At 56.2% G+C, this 19,495-nt stretch overlaps 1 protein-coding gene across 1 annotated transcript in view; it reads left to right on the top strand.

Moving 5' to 3' along the window:
- Positions 1-5,567: 5,567 nt before the first annotated feature.
- The window catches only part of SLC6A2 (solute carrier family 6 member 2), a 30,654-nt gene continuing 16,726 nt past the window's right edge, over positions 5,568-19,495 (top strand). Inside the window, exons 1-5 of the mRNA XM_070399026.1 lie at positions 5,568-5,711; positions 6,781-7,096; positions 13,539-13,670; positions 16,014-16,251; positions 18,364-18,502. Coding sequence (XP_070255127.1) covers positions 5,667-5,711; positions 6,781-7,096; positions 13,539-13,670; positions 16,014-16,251; positions 18,364-18,502 — 870 coding nt within the window. The 5' untranslated portion in view covers positions 5,568-5,666. The remainder of the gene's footprint in view (positions 5,712-6,780; positions 7,097-13,538; positions 13,671-16,013; positions 16,252-18,363; positions 18,503-19,495) is intronic.

Here is a 19,495-nt window from a genome sequence, read left to right as displayed (position 1 = left end):
GGACGTCCGACGGGTCTCCTGAAGCCTCGGACCTGAAAACGGAAATGAGATTCCATTCCTGCTTTGCTCACGGGCTCGTCAGCATAACCCCTGGTCAACGGAGACTTTCCTTCAGCCCAGGCTCCTGAAACTTTGCTCATTTCCTCCCCGGGCCTCCTGCCTCCCATCATTAGCCCTCAGAAGGCCAGGACAGACCCATCACCCCACTTCTCCTTCCTCTCCTCCCTGCACACTCCCCACAGGACATCTGTGAAACATGCCCTAAACACCCCCTGCACCCCACTGATCCATTCCCTTTCCGCACCAATTGATGTCCCAGTACAGGGGTCCTCAAACTACGGCCCGCGGGCCACATGCAGATACAAATATTGTATTTGTTCCCGTTTTGTTTTTTTACTTCAAAATAAGATGCGTGCAGTGTGCATAGGAATTTGTTCATAGTTTTTTTTTTAAAACTATAGTCCGGCCCTCCACCGGTCTGAGGGACAGTGAACTGGCCCCCTGTTTAAAAAGTTTGAGGACCCCAGCCCCAGTATATCTGGGGTGCGAGCCATGCAGTGGGATATGGGACAGTCGAAGTCCCTGCCTTCACGGAGCCCGTAGGCCACCCCACAGGACACGTATAATAAACAAGCAAACATAAATTCGGATAGTGATGTCATGAGGGAGTACAATAGGGTGATGTGATAGGGGGGGAGGGGGGGCGGGGTATTTGAGATCAGGCAGAGGAAAGCGCCAGCATAAAGGTCCCGGTGTGGGTCTGAGCTTGGAATGTTTCAAGGTCAGCAGGCCTGGGCTTCTAGAAACGCCCGCCCGGCCTACGTAAGTGTTGTCACTTCTCGGGTCACCACCCCACCCCTCACTCGCTGACTCAGCCTCACCAACTCCCAGATCCCTGGGGTCCCAGCCAGTCCTGAGGGGAGCGTGGCCATGGAGAGATTCTGAGTGTTTCCATCCATACCCTGGTGCAGGGGCCAAGAGCCAGGGGCCAAGAGAGCCGGCTCTTTCTCATCTCAACTGGGTCACTTCCAACCTGTGGGGCTTCAGAAAGGTCCCTTGAATCCTCAGACCTAAAAACCCTCCTCATTTGATTACTGCAATCGGCCCCTTACCTGGGGCGCAGGCTACGTCACCAGCCCGGGTCCTCGCCTGGTGGGGCCAGAACCAGCCAGCACCTCCAGCGCTCCTCCACTGGTTTGTGACTCTTTACACAAGGAACAGTTCCCACATCCCCACTAGCCAGGATGGTTCAGGTGTGTAATAGGTAATCTGCATCCGTCTGATGAATGAATGGATTAATCAATGGATAAATGAGTGAGTGAGTGAGTGAATGCCAGGGCGAAATGACTCACTCCTTTACTTGCTTAAATGTGGCCTTCTCAAATTCTCTGACCAAACAGCAACCCCACCGCCCCACCCACCGCCCTCCCCCTTCCCTGACCATGCCCTGCTTCCCCCACAGCCAAGATCTCCTTCTCACATGCCAGGTCGTGTCTTTATTTATTTATGACACTTCTCGTTTTCCGCTGTCTCCCCCTGACAGGCTGTACACTCCATCGTGTCAGGGATCTTTGAGTAAGTTGCTCACTCGTGTATGCCCAGTGCCTGGGACACAGCAGGCCTGTGTAGGAACATGAGCGAAGGGGTGAATGAGCGAGTGAAGAGATGAGTGGCTAACAGTTCTCAGCCTCCTACAACAGGAGTCACACCCCCCAGCGCCTTGCTCGCCTGCCCATAGCAAACAGACGCAGGACTAAGGGCTGGGCTGGGCCCTTTCGACCCAGGCCGGCCAAGCAAAACCCACCCCCAGGCCTGCCGGCGTCACTGGGCCATCCTGGCCACTGAGTTTTGTTGTGGGGAGCTGATATAGGGTTAAGCCTCGGACTGACCTGTTGGTAAAGTCACAAACAATTCCCAGCTTAGAGGGCACAGTCCTCTTAGCATAATTAGGCTTAACCTTATGATGCTCCCTAGATCTTATCTGGGAGCTAATGGGCTGAGGGAAGTGCAGGAAGTGGCCAAAACAAGTGAAACTCACAAGAACTGTGTAACTATGGAGACCACTACCTTGTTTACCTCTCACTATAAAATAAAGGCTCAGCTTGTCTCGGGATCTTTCTCTGTGGCCTCAGCCAGGCACAGGGAAGATCCATGGAGACTAAAGAAAGCTAGAGAGTTCTGAATGCTGTCTCTGTGTAAAACATTCTTCGCCGACTCCGTCCACACCTTTGGGAACCCCTGGACCCGATGGGGCTGGCCCCCAGCATCTGGCGCCTGAACAGGATTCCCCTAGGTAAATGCCCCCCACACTTGGGACGGATAGGACTCCACCAGGGTGCTGCAGACCCCCCTATAGAGGATAAGTAGGGCAAGAAGGTGGATAGTACAGAACTTAGGTTGAGTAGATGTGCCATACTGATTCTAAAGGAAAAAGACTCAGTATTGATCTTTTAACACAGTGGTTCCCAAACTTATTTGGCCTACTGCCCCCTTTCCAGAAAAAAATATTACTCAGCGCCCCCTGGAAATTAATTTTTTTAAAAATTTTAATAGCAATTAAACAGAAAGATATATGTATTAATGTTTCTACCTTTTTCATAAAATATAGTAAAGAAAGGTGTAAATTAGAAACATTGAAGTTTGAAATTATGAAACTATTTATTGAACTCAGAATAGAAAGGTAATACAAAGAAAGTTAAAACAAATGCACCTGTGGCCATCACCGCCCCCCTGGATCGCTGCAGCGCCCACCAGGGGGCGGTAGCGCCCACTTTGGGAATCACTGTTTTAACACATATGCTTGCTAGCAGAGGAGTTAAGGTTACTCCTAGTCAGACGGAACGTTTTATACAAGTGTGTCCATGCTTTTCTGAGGAAGGAAAGGTGCCGGAAGGGTAAATGTAGAGGCATGGGAGAAGGTAGGCCCAAGGAGCCTTATCCTTAACGCCACTGCAGCCTTTCCACCCCGGGAAAGTGCAGGATTGGCAAGCTCTCCCTGATAGATCAGGACTCAGGTAATAGAAGAAAGCGCCAATCCTACTCTTAAAATGGATACAAGAGAGCATTGGGGGTTTTTCTTTTTAATGCTTGTTTTGGATTGAGTAAGTGGATTTTACTTAGTTTTAACATATCAAAGTTAACTCTTGACACAAATGGAAAAACTAACAGTTTGGCTCAAAATTGGGGTTTTGTTTTGAGGTGCTGAGGCTGGGGGGGTGAAGCCAATTCAGGTAGAAATGTGAAGCTGCGGCTTTTGGGGTTGAAGTGGGAAGTTGTGAATACAGAGGAGTATGTATGTTTATATATGGTCATAATTCCATCAGTGTAAACCTTTTCTATAAAAACAAAAAAGGGGGAGAAGAATGCTATATGTTAAATTAAAAAAAAAAAATACATTGCAGAGGGTTGTACAGCAGCCAAAAGGCATCAGGCCTCCTGTACAATAGCCTCTGCTGACTTAGCCCAGTGGAAGGATGCAAACCAGACAGGAGTTTTACCAGATCTAGTAATGATGTGGGGAAGAGGTTGTGTTTTGTATCTTTCCAGAAGGAGCAGCCTCTGCCTCCCTCCTGGGACCGTCACCCCTGGAGGCCGAGTCAGCACACCTGACCAGTACCCGTCTGCAGCAGATGTGCAGCCCTGAGCTGGAAGCACCTGTCCATTGGAAGGATCACATGTGCCTCCTATTTGTCTGTCCTTATGTCCCAGCTTTGCCCCACATCTCCTTTCCTTTTTCTTTTTTTCTTAATCTGACTACTTGTTTGCTGGTTCTTTGGCCTTTCTCCTTCTCTACTGAACACAGCCTTTTCTAGAATCTCCCTACCCTACTGTTCCAGGAAGGGCACCTCCCTTTTCTGCTGTGACTGGGAGTGTCTGGTATATGCCCCATACGTGGAGTTGTCTTGTACCAAGAGCCTGACATCCTGGGCTGAGAGAGCCCTGTCCCGGGCCCACAGCTGTTGCCCGAGTTCTCTGTTCTTACTGAGGTCATGGTGGCTGGTACCATGGATCTGTCTCTCACCCAATGGTGTGAGCTGGACCCTCCCTGGAGAAGAAACCTGGGTTCCCCAAGATATGTGACCAGAGCCGGGGCCCCGCCAGCAGGCGAGGGAAACCCAAGGCAGATGCTGGGCGTGGAGGCCACAGGGGCATAGGCTAACAAGGAGACAGAACTGAACCTCACATTACCCTGCTTGGCCCCAGAAAATGGCTGGTTAGCCAAAGACGGGTAAGATTCCTCAGGGAGGAACGACCTAAGACAGGCACAGTCGCAGAGGGGCCAGCAGGAGAGAACTTGGGGGTCAACAGAGGTGGGGAACAGATCCTCACCCTCCCAATTATGCAGGGGCCTGAACACTCGCCCCTTCTGAGGGAGGTCTCCTGCCTCCATGGCTGCTTCTCGCTTCCCACGCCCAGCTCAGATCGGGACCCAGAAAACAGAAAGAGACTTGGCCCAGCTCAGATCGGGACCCAGGAAAAGACAGAGCCTGGCTGACAGCAGCTGCCCTCTCACTGCAACAGGACTTGTTTCCCATTTCTACCTTGGACCACAGGGAAAGGCGCAGCTGAAGGAAAGGGCTGTGTCAGGATGCTGCCTTCTTCCTTTCTTCTTCCTCTTTTTTCTAAACACTTCCATGCCTTGTAATTCTTTTTCTTTCTCTTTTTTCTCTATACTACCCTCCATCTCCACCTCCTCCTCCCCAGTATCATCCATATCAGCTGACCCAGAGGGCACAGCTGACTCCTCCCCGGACACCGACACCACCATCAAACGCGGCCCTGATGGACCCTTTGATCCAGCCATACAACGCGCTGACACTCCAGGAAGCCCGTCGCCAGCAACGCCGCCCGCTAGCCAGATCAACAAGGACAACCAAACCACCGACTTGGGGTCAGCTAAAGAAGTTAACAACTGAGGCCCAGCAGATGGTAGAAAAGCAAGAAGTGGAAGCTACTCTCTCAGCCAAGTCGGAGGACTCTGAGTAAATCGGCAAAAGAAACTTTCATTTGGTAGAAAAATATTACTGTGGTTTGATTTCTCACTTATTGCTGTTTTGCATTGCCATTGTTTTATTATTCTCACTAGTTTTAAAAATGTTATGTTCAAGTTTTAAAATGTTTTGGGTTTTGCATTGGCATTGTTTTGTTATTGTTTTAATAGCCAGAGTTTTGTTCTTGATGCTTAAGTTTGATGCTTAAGTTTTACTGTCATTATGGTAGCTTAAAAAAATCTCTCATTATAGTAGCTTAAAAAATAAAAGAAGGGTGAGATGTGGGGAGCTGATATAGGGTTAAGCCTAGGACTGACCTGTTGGTAAAGTCACAAACAATTCCCAGCTTAGAGGGCACAGTCCTCTTAGCATAATTAGGCTTTACCTTATGATGCTCCCTAGATCTTATCTGGGAGCTAATGGGCTGAGGGAAGTGCAGGAAGTGGCCAAAACAAGTGAAACTCACAAGAACTGTGTAACTATGGAGACCACTACCTTGTTTACCTCTCACTATAAAATAAAGGCTCAGCTTGCCTCAGGATCTTTCTCTGTGGTCTCAGCCAGGCACAGGGAAGATCCACGGAGACTAAAGAAAGCTAGAGAGTTCTGAACGCTGTCTCCTTGCAAAACATTCTTCGCTGACTCCGTCCACACCTTTGGGAACCCTTGGACCCGATGGGGTGGACCCCGGCATTTTGTTGCGGGAGAAATTCTAGCAAGGTAGTTTAAGAGGCCTGCGCCGGATAGCGGAGCTGGGATTGAACTGGGATTTGCTTTTCTGGGCCCCCTCTCAGAAGCGACTAGCCAGCCCCCAGCTCTGGGAGGCCCTTTCTCCTGCGGTGGTAAGAATTCAGAGCCCGGTGCCCCAGGAGCCGCGTGTGGGATGTCGGTGGGTGCTGGAGAGGGAATGCGCACCCGGCTCCGCAAGTGGCGGGTGTCCGGGATAACGCCACCTCCGGAGCCCGCGCCGCACCCCCGCCCCTCCCCATCCTCGGCCACGCTGTCACTCTCCATTAGTGCTAACAGGCTCCAGACGAAGCGGCCCGGCTCGGGGTTAATGCAATCGGCGCGTTACCTGGGGCGCAGGCTACATTACCAGCCCGGTCCCGCCCGGCGAGGCCAGAACCAGCAGCCTGCGCCCCGCCGGCCGCCCCGCGTCTCCTGCGCTCCCCGAGCGCCACGCGGCGGAACTTGGCCCCGGCCCGCGCCCCACAGCCTAGGAAGCGAGGCGGGTCCCGGGCGGGCGCGCAGGGCACACGGCATCCGGGATCCCGTCGCTGCCCGACACGTGAGTGCGCCCCGCTCGGGACCCGCTGGATGGGCCGGGGAGACCCAGGCTGGGGTGCGCGGAGCTAGAGCGCCAGCGACTTGGACGTGCGGAGGTGCGCGCGTCCGGGGAGGCTCCCGGGGCTGGGGGAGGTGGCACGGCCAGAGCTGGGGGGAAGAAGGTACAGCCAGCGGCACCGGGCGGGTCACCGCCCTAGGAAACCTCTGCTTTTGGCGCGGCCAAACCCCATCATCTGGGACCGAGAGGGGGTGGCCGAAAGAGGGAAGGGCTGCTGGGTCCTAAGCCGGACCTACAGGGCGGGCAGGAGCGGTCTCCGCCTCCGAGTTCCGGCACAGCCCCCGCGCCACCACCTCTGTTTCCAAATTGTCCCAACAGACGCGCGCCCTTTCCTGGGCGCCCGCGTCTGCTCAGCGCACCCTGAGCGAGGTGTCCCCGGCGATCTCGGGCGGCATCGGGAGGCGAATGGCCCCGTGACAACATCTTTTCCTTTTCTCCGCGCAGCGCCTCCCAGGACCGCCGACGGCCCTGCCGCCCGCCGCAGCCATGCTCCTGGCGCGGATGAACCCGCAGGTGCAGCCGGAGAGCAGCGGGGCGGACCCCGAGGCCGCGCAGCCCCTGCAGGCGCGCAAAGCCGCGGAGCTGCTGGTGGTGAAGGAGCGCAACGGGGTGCAGTGCCTGCTGGCGTCCCGCCGGAGCGAGGAGCCGCCCCGGGAGACCTGGGGCAAGAAGATCGACTTCCTGCTGTCGGTGGTGGGCTTCGCGGTGGACCTGGCCAACGTGTGGCGGTTCCCGTACCTCTGCTACAAGAACGGCGGCGGTGAGCCCCGCGGGCCGGGGGTGTGGACTGGGGACGCTGCCTGTGCAGCAGTGGCTGGGAGAGGGCCTGGGATACACACCCAGGGGAAGAGGAAGCGCACGGGCAAGTTTGGGGCGCAGGCAGGGCTCACAGAAAAAGCGTTGGAGTTCGCGGTGGAAGAGGGAAATTGAGGCATGAACTTGGACAGTGACCAGCGCTTGGCTGGAAGGAGGGGATCGGGGACAGGTTGGGTGAGGACCCCTGACGTTTGATGGTCCGCAGGAAGGGGGTGGAGATTTGGAAAGCTCTGGAAGGGGCACCAAAGTGCACAGCAGGTGACAGCCAGGCACAGGGGGTCCCTAAACCCAGCACCCCCAGCTTGAGAGAGGACCGGGCTTCCTGCATTCCGGGGACAAAGAGAACCCCACTCACAGGTGGTGTTGTTTGGCTGGAGGGGCCAGAGGGCACAGGCCAGGAGGGATTGGGGACTGGGATGGGGTCCTGGCACCATGGCAGCGTGGAGGAGGCCCGGGGCCTGGGAATACAGCCAGGCTCTCTCCTCCTGCTCTGTGCTGGGGGACATACCGCGCCCCCCTACCCCCACCCCCGCCCTGGGCTGAGAGCCTAGAGACGAACTGCAGCCCCACACAGGATACTGGGGCCTTTGCTCCTCGGTGCCCAAACCACTCGTCCTGCCCCTTTGGCTGGGATGAGCTAAGGGGTGCCCTGCAGAAAGCCCGGGGGAAATGACGTAGAGGCAGAAGTCGGTGCAGGGGGACCCAGGTCTGGAAACCTCTCTATCCACTGGACCATCCTGCCTGGCAGGGACGTTGGCTCAGGACTCCAGAGGGCCAGAGGGGGGCAGGGAGAGGGTTGGGAACTGGGCGTGAGGGCCCGGGACCCCGCTGTTTGCTTCAGTGCATGCGCTAGACACTCGCTTGTCGCTCTGGGTGGGAAATGGGACACGTGATGCAGACAGAGGTGAACACTTTTGCACGTTGGGCTGCTGGGGGTTTAAGCCCAGGGCCCTTCAGACCCAGGGAGGGAGGACCTGCAGATCCCACGCCGTTTCAGCAGGGACTTGATGAATGAAGGGCAGATTGAGAGACCCTAGACCAGTGGTCGGCAAACTGCGGCTCGCGAGCCACATGCGGCTCTTTGGCCCCTTGAGTGTGGCTCTTCCACAAAATACCGACTTCTGCTCCTGGGCCATGAAGTTTCAATCGCACTGTACGTGCGTGCCTGCACGTGGTATTTTGTGGAAGAGCCACACTCAAGGGGCCAAAGAGCCGCATGTGGCTCGCGAGCCGAGGTTTGCCGACCACAGCCCTAGACCGCGCCATCCAGCATGATCTCACGCTTGCTTGTCCCTGGGCAGCGGAAGGCTCCATCATGAATCAGCAATCTCGATCGGGTTCTTCCCAGGGAGCCCCAGTGCTAGGCTCCGTTGGGTCCTCCAGATCACTCCCCCTCCCCGCCTGCCTGCCAGGAGCTGTAGCCGCTCAGGGCTTCGCTGCCACAAGTTGTTCTCATTGTTCTAAGTGTGGAAACCGAAAGCAGCCTGGGTCTGGGTGGCCAGGTGGACGCATTGGCTGGATGGACATTCTGGAACTTTCCCTGGCACTGTGTGTGCACTTGACTGGGGCCACCAGCACAGAGACAGTGCCTGCCGTGTGCAAGGTGGCATGCCAGGTGCCCTGGGCACAAGATGGAGCACAGATTCCCATCTTATAAAAATATTTTTTTTATTGATTTCAGAGAAGAAGGGAGAGGGAGAGAGAGGTAGAAACATCAGTGATGAGAGAGAACCATTGATCGGCTGCCTCCTGCACGCCCCACACTGGGGATCACGTTCACAACCCGGGCCTGTGCCCCGACTGGGAATCGAACCGTGATCTCCTGGCTCATGGGTTGACAATCAACCACTGAGCCACATTGGCCGGCAGGCTCCCATGCTGAAGGGACGTGATTGGGAAGCCCCTCGCCTAGGCTGGCTAGCCCTGCCCGCAGCCCATCCCGACTTGTTTGGTCGTTTGTCTGTTGACACCTTGAGAGCAGAGACTGTGGTTTGTGTATTTCCGACGCCCGAGATAAGACCTAGATGCCAGGAATGTGGTAGAAGGTGCCCAGCAAACATCTGTGGGATGAACGCGTTCATACGAGGACTTTACGCCTCTCCAGGAAGAGCAGACCCGCTGGTGGTACCGCACAAGTGAGGCACCGCTGGGGCTGGGGCGAGATCAGGAGCCGGGTGCTAACGCCCAGCTATGTGCCTTCGGGGGATGCAGCCAGCCTCCGGCTCCTCATCTGTCAAGTGGAAACCATGGTGCTCAACTCAGAGCTTGTTGTGAGGACGGAGTGCACCCCGGGGAGCCAGGCAGGGAGGATGGCCTCCGTCTAGGTCATGGTGCCTCCTCGTTGACATCCTCACGATGACCTGGGAGATGGATGGAGCGGGGGCAAGCTCTGCTGCGGGAAGCCTGGAGGTGGGGGGCTGGGGGTGGTGCTCAGCTTCTGGGGATGGGAGGGGCATGGTCAAGCCTTGGGGGGTAGAAGGAGATATTCTAGTTGATGGCGAATGCAAGTGGGGTCACTCAGAGATGCGGTGTGAAGGCTGAAGGACAAGATGGGAGAGGAAAGGGTGGAGAGGCAAGTTTTGGGGCCTGGCTGTGGAGACCTCAGGCCCCAGGCTAGGGTGGGGAGGCATCACCCGTGAATTTCCATGTCTGGCTAGGATGCCTCTGGTTGGCACAACGCAGCAGGGCAGCTGCCGTCTCGGAGCCCAAGGTGGCTCCTTTTCTAACTTACTCCTCACCCAGCACTGTTACCCCGGGCGTGGCCCTGCCTCTCTCTCAGCCCAGGGTCCCCACTGCCGCTAGAGGTGAGCTCAGAGGACCCCCAAGGTCCACCCCTCTCCTGGCCCAGTGCTGTGCTCCAGCCCGGACTCACCACCCTGTTCCTCGGCAGCCCCTGGTCATTCCTCTGGTGCCGGGATTAACACGGTAACGCTCCACGGCCAGTGGTCCATGGCGTTTCAGACGGGAGGTCGCTGTGATATGATAGAGGTGCCGTAGGTCAGACCCCTGGCTACTATCTCCTGCATGACCTGCTCCAGCCACCATCCTGTGGGCCAGCTGCTGGAGTACAGGTGTGTGGGAGGCTTCCGGTTGGGGAAAGGCACTCTAGAACATTCCAGGGCTCCATCACAACCTTCTCCAGCAGGGAGGCAGTGGGGCTGTCTCCAGGGTTCTCCATCCTCCCTCGGCACCTGTGGGCTTGGGCGTGGCCTGTTCCCGGGGGAGGACGAGGCCACTGGGAACCGTCCTTTGCAAGCGGCTGCTTCCGTGTGACAGGTCGTGCCGACGGCTCTGTAGGTTCAGACAGACCTGGGTCTGAACCCGGGCCTGACATTTCTGGGAGATGTGGCTTTGGACAAGTCCCTCGTCCGCCCTGGACCTCAGGTTCCTTGTGCAGAAAAGCAGAGGAGCTGTGCCTCCCTGCCGGTGAGGTGTCATGACAGAGAATATATACGCAGGACTCAACGCAGTGCCCCGTAGGAGCTCGGTAAACGGAGTTGTTACTCTTAGTGTTATTGGTCAGTGATTTCTAACCACGGGCTGGACCCAGGAGTAGGGCAGGGTCCTGCCTTTGGAGGGAGCAGAGCTGATTCTAAGAGGACATAGGCGAAGGGAAATTGATGGAAGTAGTCATGCTTGGGCCTGGGGAATTATTCATTATTCATTAAGAATGGAGGCTGGGCGTCGCTCTGTATTCCGACAGCCGAACCCTGTCTCGCTGTCGTCTCCTCACCCAGAGAATGGGGACTGACGTTCCCTCCACCATTCATGGGGCCCCATGGGGTCCTGGGTCCCCAATGGGGTTCCCCTCCTTTCCCAAGTAAGTTCCAGGTCTCGGGTATCCACAGCCCCATAGGGACTCTCTTGGCCAAAATAGCTGGGGTTGTTGAGGCCACAGGCAGGAGGTGGTGGCCGGTGCCGGGGGCAGCAGTTTGCAAACTCAATGCCCTCATCGCTGGCCTGGCCGTCAGGGTGCTGTCTACACCCGGAGCTCGGCAAGCCAAGTTCAGTTCAGATGCCCACGAGCCAGCCAGCTGGGGTGGCCCTTCGTCTGACAGGTGTGCAGCAATGAGATGCATACTAGGGGCTGGAGCTGGGACCTGGGGTCGAGGTCACCGGCATGATTTGGCCCGTGGCTCTGAGCTGGCCAAACATCTACAGGGGCCCTTCCCAGCAAGATGGGATTTCTCGGGGATCAATGTGACCTCCTACCCTGCGGTCCCAAACCCAACTGCCTAGGTCACCGCGTGAGGGGGGAAAGGTCCGGCGCTTTCATTAGCTGCGTGTAAGTCACTGCCGGCATCCATTTATTTAACCAAAAAGCATTTACAAAAAGAATGCCCATCATGTGCCGGGAATATCAAGATGATGGCCTGCAGTCCAGTTCTGACATTGTCTACTCGCTGTCCACACTTCAGGTCCCCGTCGCTAACCAGCTGCGAATCGGGGCTTCCCACCGTCCCATCTTCAGATTTGATCATTTGCTTGAACAGCTCAGAGAACCCAATAAAAACCACGTATTTACATTTACCAGTTTATTAGAAGGGAGGCCGATGAGCCGCCAGATAAAGAGGTACATGGAGTGAGGTCTGGAAGGACCCCAAGTACTGCAGCTTCTGTCCCCAGGAAGTCGGGGTGCGCCAACCCCTGGCACGTGGACATGTCCACCCACCTGGGAGTCCTCCCAGCTCTGTCGTTCGGGGTTTCCATGGCGGCTTCATCACCCAGACGTGGTCCCTATTCCGTCCATCGCCAGCCCGTCTCCTCCCCAGGGGCTGGGGGGCGGCTGAAAGCCCCCAATTTTCTAATCAGGGCTTAGTCTGTCTGGCGGACCGTCACCATGCAGCAGCCCCCCGAGCCAATTCACCAGAAAAAGAGACACTGCTACCCCCAGAAAATTCCAGGGGGCCTGGGAGCTCTGTGTTAAGGCCTTCCTGTTACCCACATCTCGGGAGAGAGTGCAAGGGATTTGGGAGCTCTGTGTCAAGAACACGGAGCGGAGAGCAAATACATACATTTCTTATTATGTCACAGGGGCCTGCCCTGGGCCCTGGGCCATAGAGAGCCCCCCCCCCCGCACTCCCCTGAACCCCCTGCTCTCCCCTCCTACTCTTCTCATTGCGGTCAGAGCCAGGCGGGCCGGCCCACCCAGAACACTGCCTCCCAACCCACCACACCCAGGTACCAGGACCTTGGACTTCCCTGCCCAGGCACCCCACCCCCTCCGGCTCCGCGTGGCCCTTTTGCCTGGCTCCTTTGCAACATGGACTGTGCGAGACACTGGCTCAGCCCCAGGCCCGAGGGGAGGCCGGGGCCCACTCTCTGCAGAGGCTGTAGCCTGGCGCCTCTCTGGTTGGAGCTGAGGTGGGGAAAAGGGGGAGCCGGGCAAACGGGCCTCCCCCGTGCCGCCACTTTCCAGGGCAGAGACCTACAGAGAGCTGTGGGCTCCAAACTGGAACTTCACACTCGCCCCATGGCCAAGGTCTGGTCATCAAGACAGGAGGGGAGAACGTGTTTCATTTAGCAGCTGTGGCCTGGCGTGTCCTCTTGAATCTGTAGCCGGGAGAGCCTTTGTCCCCCCAGCAGGGGCCCGGCCACCAGCTGGGAGCAGCTGTCTTCTCTTGTTACCTTACTCCCGGTGCACTTGGCCTTCACTGTGCCCTGGGGATGTGTGCGGAGCGGGGAGAACCCAGCTGCCCGCGGCACTGACCCGGGTTTTGTTGGGACTCTCGTGAAAGCCTTGGGCAGAGGCAACCGGGGAGCAGGGCTGCGGGCGCCCGGGAGCCCGGAGAACAGCTCTGGGGGGGTGGCGGGGGTTTGCTCCTCCGTACACGAAGGTGTGGCTGGAACTCAGTTTGGGGAATCGTGCCCTCAGTAGTCTGGGAAGCTGGTCCTGCTAGGTCTCAGGGGACCCTCCTCTCCTTCCCGCAGCCCCTTCCCTGTCACACTCCCTCCCCCACCCCTTCATTCCCCACTGGCCTGGGCCCTCGGCCCCCTGCTGCCCCCCTCCCTGGGGCCTGCATGAAAGGGAAGGTCTGTATTTACAGAAGTTTGGCACAGACCCACCTGTGGCCTCCTCCTGGCGCTTCACAGTGTGCTTGTGTGTCGAAGGCTGGGAGGGTCCTGCGGGAAACACATCTGTGTAGCTTGGATTAACCCAGATTTTACTCAATTTGATGACAGACGCTTGTTATGATATTACCACGGCCACTAAGGTTGTGGTTGCCGTTGTGATGATTTTCACTAATCGCCCTGCGTATCCCCTATGTGCCTGCCACACAGCCCCCCTCGGGGAGTGGCAGGGCGGGCGGAGGAATGAGGACCTCGCAGCTCTGGGCCCTGGCGTTCTGCCGGGCAGGCCCGGGCTCCACCTCTGTGTCCCGCAGGTGCCTTCCTGATCCCGTACACGCTGTTCCTCATCATCGCCGGGATGCCCCTCTTCTACATGGAGCTGGCTCTGGGCCAGTTCAACCGGGAAGGGGCAGCCACCGTGTGGAAGATCTGCCCGTTCTTCAAAGGTAAAAGATGGGGTGGGGGCGCTCGAGGTTGACCAGAAACACTTGGCGCCCCTGGAGAATCTGCCCCAGGGGGGGATCCGAGGCAGACACCTCTCCTGTGGGATCCGGTGCGCGTCCACTGTGCACAGTTACCTGGAGGGCATTGGGTGTTTCAGGAGAAGCTTTGGCCTAGAGCAGGGGTGGGCAACCTTTTTGTGAGTGTGTGCCAAAACCAGCAAAATCTCTGACTCAAAACTCTTCTGCGTGCCAACCCTAATTTTTTGAGAACCTGTTATGCCTACTTGATATCTCTTAAGGTGTGCGTACGTGAAGAACCTTGAAGAAATAATAAAATTCATTCGAGCGACAAAAAGCAGTATATGATGATGAAAAATACATTTGTTTTTTAATGTATACATGTACACTGATAGTCCGGCAGAAAACTTTATGACACCGTTTGATATTATCAGTGGGACTTTTGCTGCTGCATCACTGATGACAGAGATTTTACATCAGGTTTATATTTCGTGACTTTCAGAGATATGCACGAGCTACTACTTTCATCCGTCAGGCTACTCCTATTATGAGACTTAACAAAATTCATCACTGAGAACAAAGATTCACAATTGTAAATGGAAGATTATAAGAGAGGGTTTCGCGTGCCAGCAAAAGTTACTGGCGTGCCATGTTTGGCACGCGTGCCAGGGGTTGCCCACCCCTGGCCTAGAGCGTCTGCAAACCCGACTTCCCAATCCAGCTGAGTGACGAGAGGAGGGTGCCCCTTTCGGGAAATGCAGACGTGTCAGAGGTACCCAGCACACGTACCACCGCTCGCTACTCTCCCTGCCCTGGTAAATGGGTACATTGATCACAGATCCTTCCGGGCTCAGCCAGCAAGCTGCCTCGAAGTCCTTCCTACAACAGCCACAACGTGTGGATCGCAGCTGGGATAGAAGAGGAAGCCCGCTTGCCTCTGGGACTTAGGGCACATCTGGAGGAAGCGGCCACAGCAACTGCCATTTCATGGCCCCTCTGACGCTGTGAGAAGGAGGTGGAGTAAGAATCAGTGTCTCCCGCGCACAGCTGAGGGAGCTGGGCCCGGGGGCACCGGCACCAGTGTGACTCCTACGAGCCTCTTCTCCGTTGCCGTGTGTCTCTGAGTGCCTCCTGTGTGCTCTGAACTGTAGGAGACACAGGCTGGCACAAGACGCTCACAAGACATGAGTGTATTCGTTAGGAACTATTCTCTTCTTTCCAGAAACCCCACTCCAAGTGGCTCGACTATAAAAGAGAATGTATTGGCTGATGATATGGTAAAGCCCAGGAATTTCTGGCTAGCTTCAGGTACAGCTTGATCCAGGTTCTTGAATAATTTATCTGGAGCCTCTCCCGTTCCTTCTCAAGTCTTTTTCATCAGCGTTAGCATCACTCTCAGGCACACTCTCCCTAAACACGGGTGAAGCTGGCCATCAGCAACAAGATTAAATGCCACCAAGTTGAACAGTGACAAAATCAAACAAAAAATCCTTATATCAGCATAGCTTTATTCAAGATCCCAGAAAGGACTCTCATTGGCTTGATGTGAGTCATGTGCTCATCTATCAGCCAATCACTGTGGCTGTGGGGAAGCAGAGCTCTGATTGGCCAGGCCTGAGTCATGTGCCTACAACTACAAGAAGAGAGTAAGGGATGAGCCTCATCAAGCCTTATAAGATAAGAATACTTACCGCTTCTCTCAAGCCATGCTGAGCAGGCAAAAAACACGTCTACGGGGGACAAGGGCCATAGAACTAGCCCTGTAGGAGCTCCTGATATGTTCAGGAAGATGAGGCTGGCACATAACGCAGGCGCTTGCAAATAGGACCCCGAGAAGACAGGGGCTGAAGTTCTGACCAGCGAGGGTTGGTTTGTGGGCCCCCAGAAGCAGGTCCTGAGACAAGGGCTTCCATGTAAGGAGTGATTTGGGGAGGTGATCCCAGGAAACCCCACGTGGGGAGAGGGAAAGGGAGATAGGCAACAAGCCAGCCCCACCGCGGGCCCGGGGACCATCCCCACGCCTCAGTGTTCTCCTGCCCAAGGCGAGGGAGCTGGGGCACTTGGGCTCCAGTGGGGACATTCAGGTCCTGGCACACCTGGCCTGCCCGATGTGCGGGCCTAGGGGACTCCATGGGCCAGAGAGAGCCCTCGGGCAAAGGGGTGGTGGGTGCCTAGGAGATACAGATGGGGCTGTGACAATGCGACAGAAAAAGAAAGGTGTGGGTCGGGTGGTGCAGTGGTTGGAGTCCCCCCCCCCCCCCCCCCCGAAGAGCTGGCTCTGGGCCGGGCCTGGGGGAACCCTGCTGAGCCCCTCTGCCCCCCACCCAGGAGTCGGCTACGCTGTGATCCTCATCGCCCTCTATGTCGGCTTCTACTACAACGTCATCATCGCCTGGTCCCTCTACTACCTCTTCTCTTCGTTCACCTTCCACCTGCCCTGGACCGACTGCGGCCACCCCTGGAACAGCCCCAACTGCACCGACCCCAAGCTCCTCAACGCCTCCATGCTGGGCAACCACACCAAGTACTCCAAGTACAAGTTCACGCCGGCCGCAGAGTTTTACGAGTGAGTCCTCCTCCCGTGTCCTTTCCCCTGTGCTGGGTGGACCGGAGCCAAACGCTCAGGAAAGCCACAGGAGGAGCGGGGCACGCTGGTCATCCTTTGTGATGGGCACTGCCCTGGGCTAGGAGCTGAGGGGACAGCCCTGGACAAGGCAGTGGGAGGAGCTTGGGTTCTGGTGCAGGAGAGTGAGGGAGGGGAGACAGTCCCCGTACACGGCCCCCAGGCCCCGCTGTGAGCAGAATGTAGCGGGAAAAGATGACACCCTTCAGTGCGGGGCTGAGTGGAAGCAGAATCTCAGGCTATTTTAGCAGCTTTCTGCTCTGCAGACTTCCCCTTCCCTTCCCTCCCCTCCTCTTCCCTCTCTTGTTAATCCCCCTCCCCCAAGCTTCATAGCTACCATGAGCCAGGCACCAAGCACCCTTCCCATCCAAGGCCCATTGAGTCTTCGCAGTTCATGTTGGTGGTAGTTATTCCCATTTCACAGATAAGAATGTGGAGGCCCAGTTTCTAAGTAAGAGGCAGAGCTGGCACCAGAACCCAGGTTGTCTGAGTCAAGGCCCTCACCCCGTGCACGGGCCTCCCTCCTGGCCTCCTCGTCCTGTCATCGGGGTGTATTGGGGGCAGGTGTGCAGGACCCTGTGGGGTGACAGGACTCCATCCCGCGCCTCCCTTTCTCACCTGGAGCCTCCTTTCGTGAGCTCCCAAGTCACCAAGCCACGGCTGCCTCTGCATTTTTTTTTTTAATGGCACATGGCCCTGTTAGCCAGATGTTTCTGCTTTAAAAGTCATCCCAGCTCCGTCTGGGGACCAGCAAGCAGGACTCGGAGTGCCAACCCTGAGGAGGTTAGTGGTTGCTCTTTCCTCAGCGCCTGCTGGCCAGCGCTGTTGCCATCTTGTGCTCATTGAAGCTGAGGGATTGCACCGATCATCCAAGGAAACAAAACCGCTATTCTCTGCAGGCTCCGCGCCCGCAGCCAGACAGCCGGCAGCTAAAAGCAACCCTGAGGCTCAGACCTTCCTCTGTCAGAGGGCGCCCTTGGGGAGCACGCCGGGCAACCGAGAACTCTCCCCCTGCCTGATCCTGGGGGGTGGGGGAGACGCCCCCTCCGCCCTACCACCCACCAACACCCGCGCTTAAATGTCAAGTGAGAAACGAAGCCCATTTGGCCCGCAGACTGTGGAAAGCCTGGACCGCGTACTTCCCGATTCACTTTCATCAACTTTCTGGAAAAACGGCAACAAACCCAAGCAACATGTGCTAACAGCCCCCACGGCCTGGGCCTGCTGGGGAGCAGGGGGGGCGAGGTGGGAGGGGGTTTGCATTCCTTCCCTGGGGAATCAGCTTCGAGTCTAACCTTTTATACCAGGGGCCTGGCAGGGGGCATTTCTGCCACCTGATTGGAGGCTAGAGGCATTCAACACTTCGCCCGTTCGAAGCAGAATGAAGTCAGATGGGCCCAGCCGCTGATTCTGGGTCTGTCATTTTAGATACGTTCAGTGTCTGCCATCCTCCCCTTTTTATATCCCCCCTCGCCCTCTTTCTCTCTCTCTCTCTCTCCATAGGAAAGGGGCCTAAGTCAGGGCATCATTTCTGAGTTGAGACCAGCAGGATGAGAAGTTTGCCAAGCAGACAAATTGGGCTGGGAAGCGTGTTCTGGCCCAAAGCGCTGAGCACCTAATGTGATTAGGGGATGACAACTGGCTGGCCACAGCCGGGAGCCGCAGGCAGGGTGTGGTGAGGGCGGGGCTGCCCTGGACCCGGGCCCACTGTGAAAGGCCTCGGATTCTGAAAGGCTGAGGTTTTTGTGCTGCCAACAAGGATTTCGCAAACTCGAGACTTTGGACATTTGGGGCTGCATCATTTTATGTTGGGGGTGAGGGAGGGCCGTGCTGGGCACGTTGGGCAGTCTCCCACGTGACTTGCTGGTCCCATAGGGCAGTCCTGGGCACAGGCTGGGATGGACAGGACAGTCCCCGATGGTGCGGGGCTGTGGCCAGGCAGCCCAGGGCCCGTCTCCCTCACTGTGCACCTTCGGGCTGGCCTGGGGCCCAGGCCTTGGGTGTCCTCCCTGACCGATGGCGTCTTCCCTGGCCCCGTCCCCGTCCTCCTGGCAGGCGCGGCGTCCTGCACCTCCACGAGAGCGGCGGCATCCACGACATCGGCCTGCCCCAGTGGCAGCTCTTGCTCTGCCTGATGGTGGTGGTCGTCGTCCTGTTTTTCAGCCTCTGGAAAGGCGTGAAGACGTCAGGAAAGGTAACGCCTCTGTTTCGAGTTCAGTCGGCCTCAAAACAATTCATTTTTTCTCGCTGCAACTGTTAGTCGGTGAAAAGAAAAGGTGGAACCGGATGCACAAAGCCTGGGTTTGCTCCCAGCTCTGCCCATCTCCCTGGGAGAGCTTGGACAAGTCCCTTCCCTCCCCCAAGCCCCGGCTCCCCAACAGGACGGGGGTGCCTCCAAGCAGACCAGGGCTCCCACACGTTTCCACCCAAGCTCCTTTCAGGGACTTGGGGACGGGACACCCCAAGGGCCTTGGGGACAAGCCCGTTGGCCACCGGCCACAAAAAGCGACCTGTTGACCTCTGTTTGATGGACCTTGAATTCTGGCCTGACGCTTCATGCACATGTTCCCTCCTACTTTGGCACATGGCCATGGCTTCGCTATAAAGCCAGGCATTCCCCCTTCTGAATTTTTTAGTGAAAGAGGATGCTCTACCTTCCTAATGCCGCGACCCTTTAACCCTTTGCGTGCCAACCAATATCCTAGGAACCCTGCTAAAATTGCCAAGGCATTTTTGCTGATTTTACAGCAACTTAGGAAAAAAAAATTATGAATTGCAAGTAAATGAAGTTACATATTCAAAAACTTAAGGAAACCTTTACTCCATTGACATATGTAGCAATATCATCATCACTAATAAAAACAGACTTAAGAACTGGACGCCATTTCAAAGCTTTGATAGCGCTCCTGGCACTTTTGGCGAAAGACAGGAGGAGCGCGATCACGCTCCCCGGCACTCTAGGGGTTAATACAGTTCCTCATGTTGTGGTGACCCCCAACCATAACATTATTTTCGTTGCTACTTCATCACTGTCATGTTGCTACTGTGATGAATCGTCATGTAAATATCTGATATGCAGGATGTATTTTCATTGTTACACATTGAACATAATTAAAGCATAGTGATTCATCACAAAAACAATATGTAATTATATTTGTGTTTTCCGATGGTCTTAGGCGACCCCTGT

This window comes from Myotis yumanensis, unplaced genomic scaffold (genome assembly GCF_028538775.1).
Source record: "Myotis yumanensis isolate MYYU_CA2020_CCGP unplaced genomic scaffold, mMyoYum1.0.hap1 SCAF_18, whole genome shotgun sequence".
Classification (NCBI taxonomy): Eukaryota; Metazoa; Chordata; class Mammalia; order Chiroptera; family Vespertilionidae; genus Myotis; species Myotis yumanensis.
Note: the sequence above shows the minus strand (reverse complement) of the source record. Positions and strands in the feature narration are given on the sequence as shown.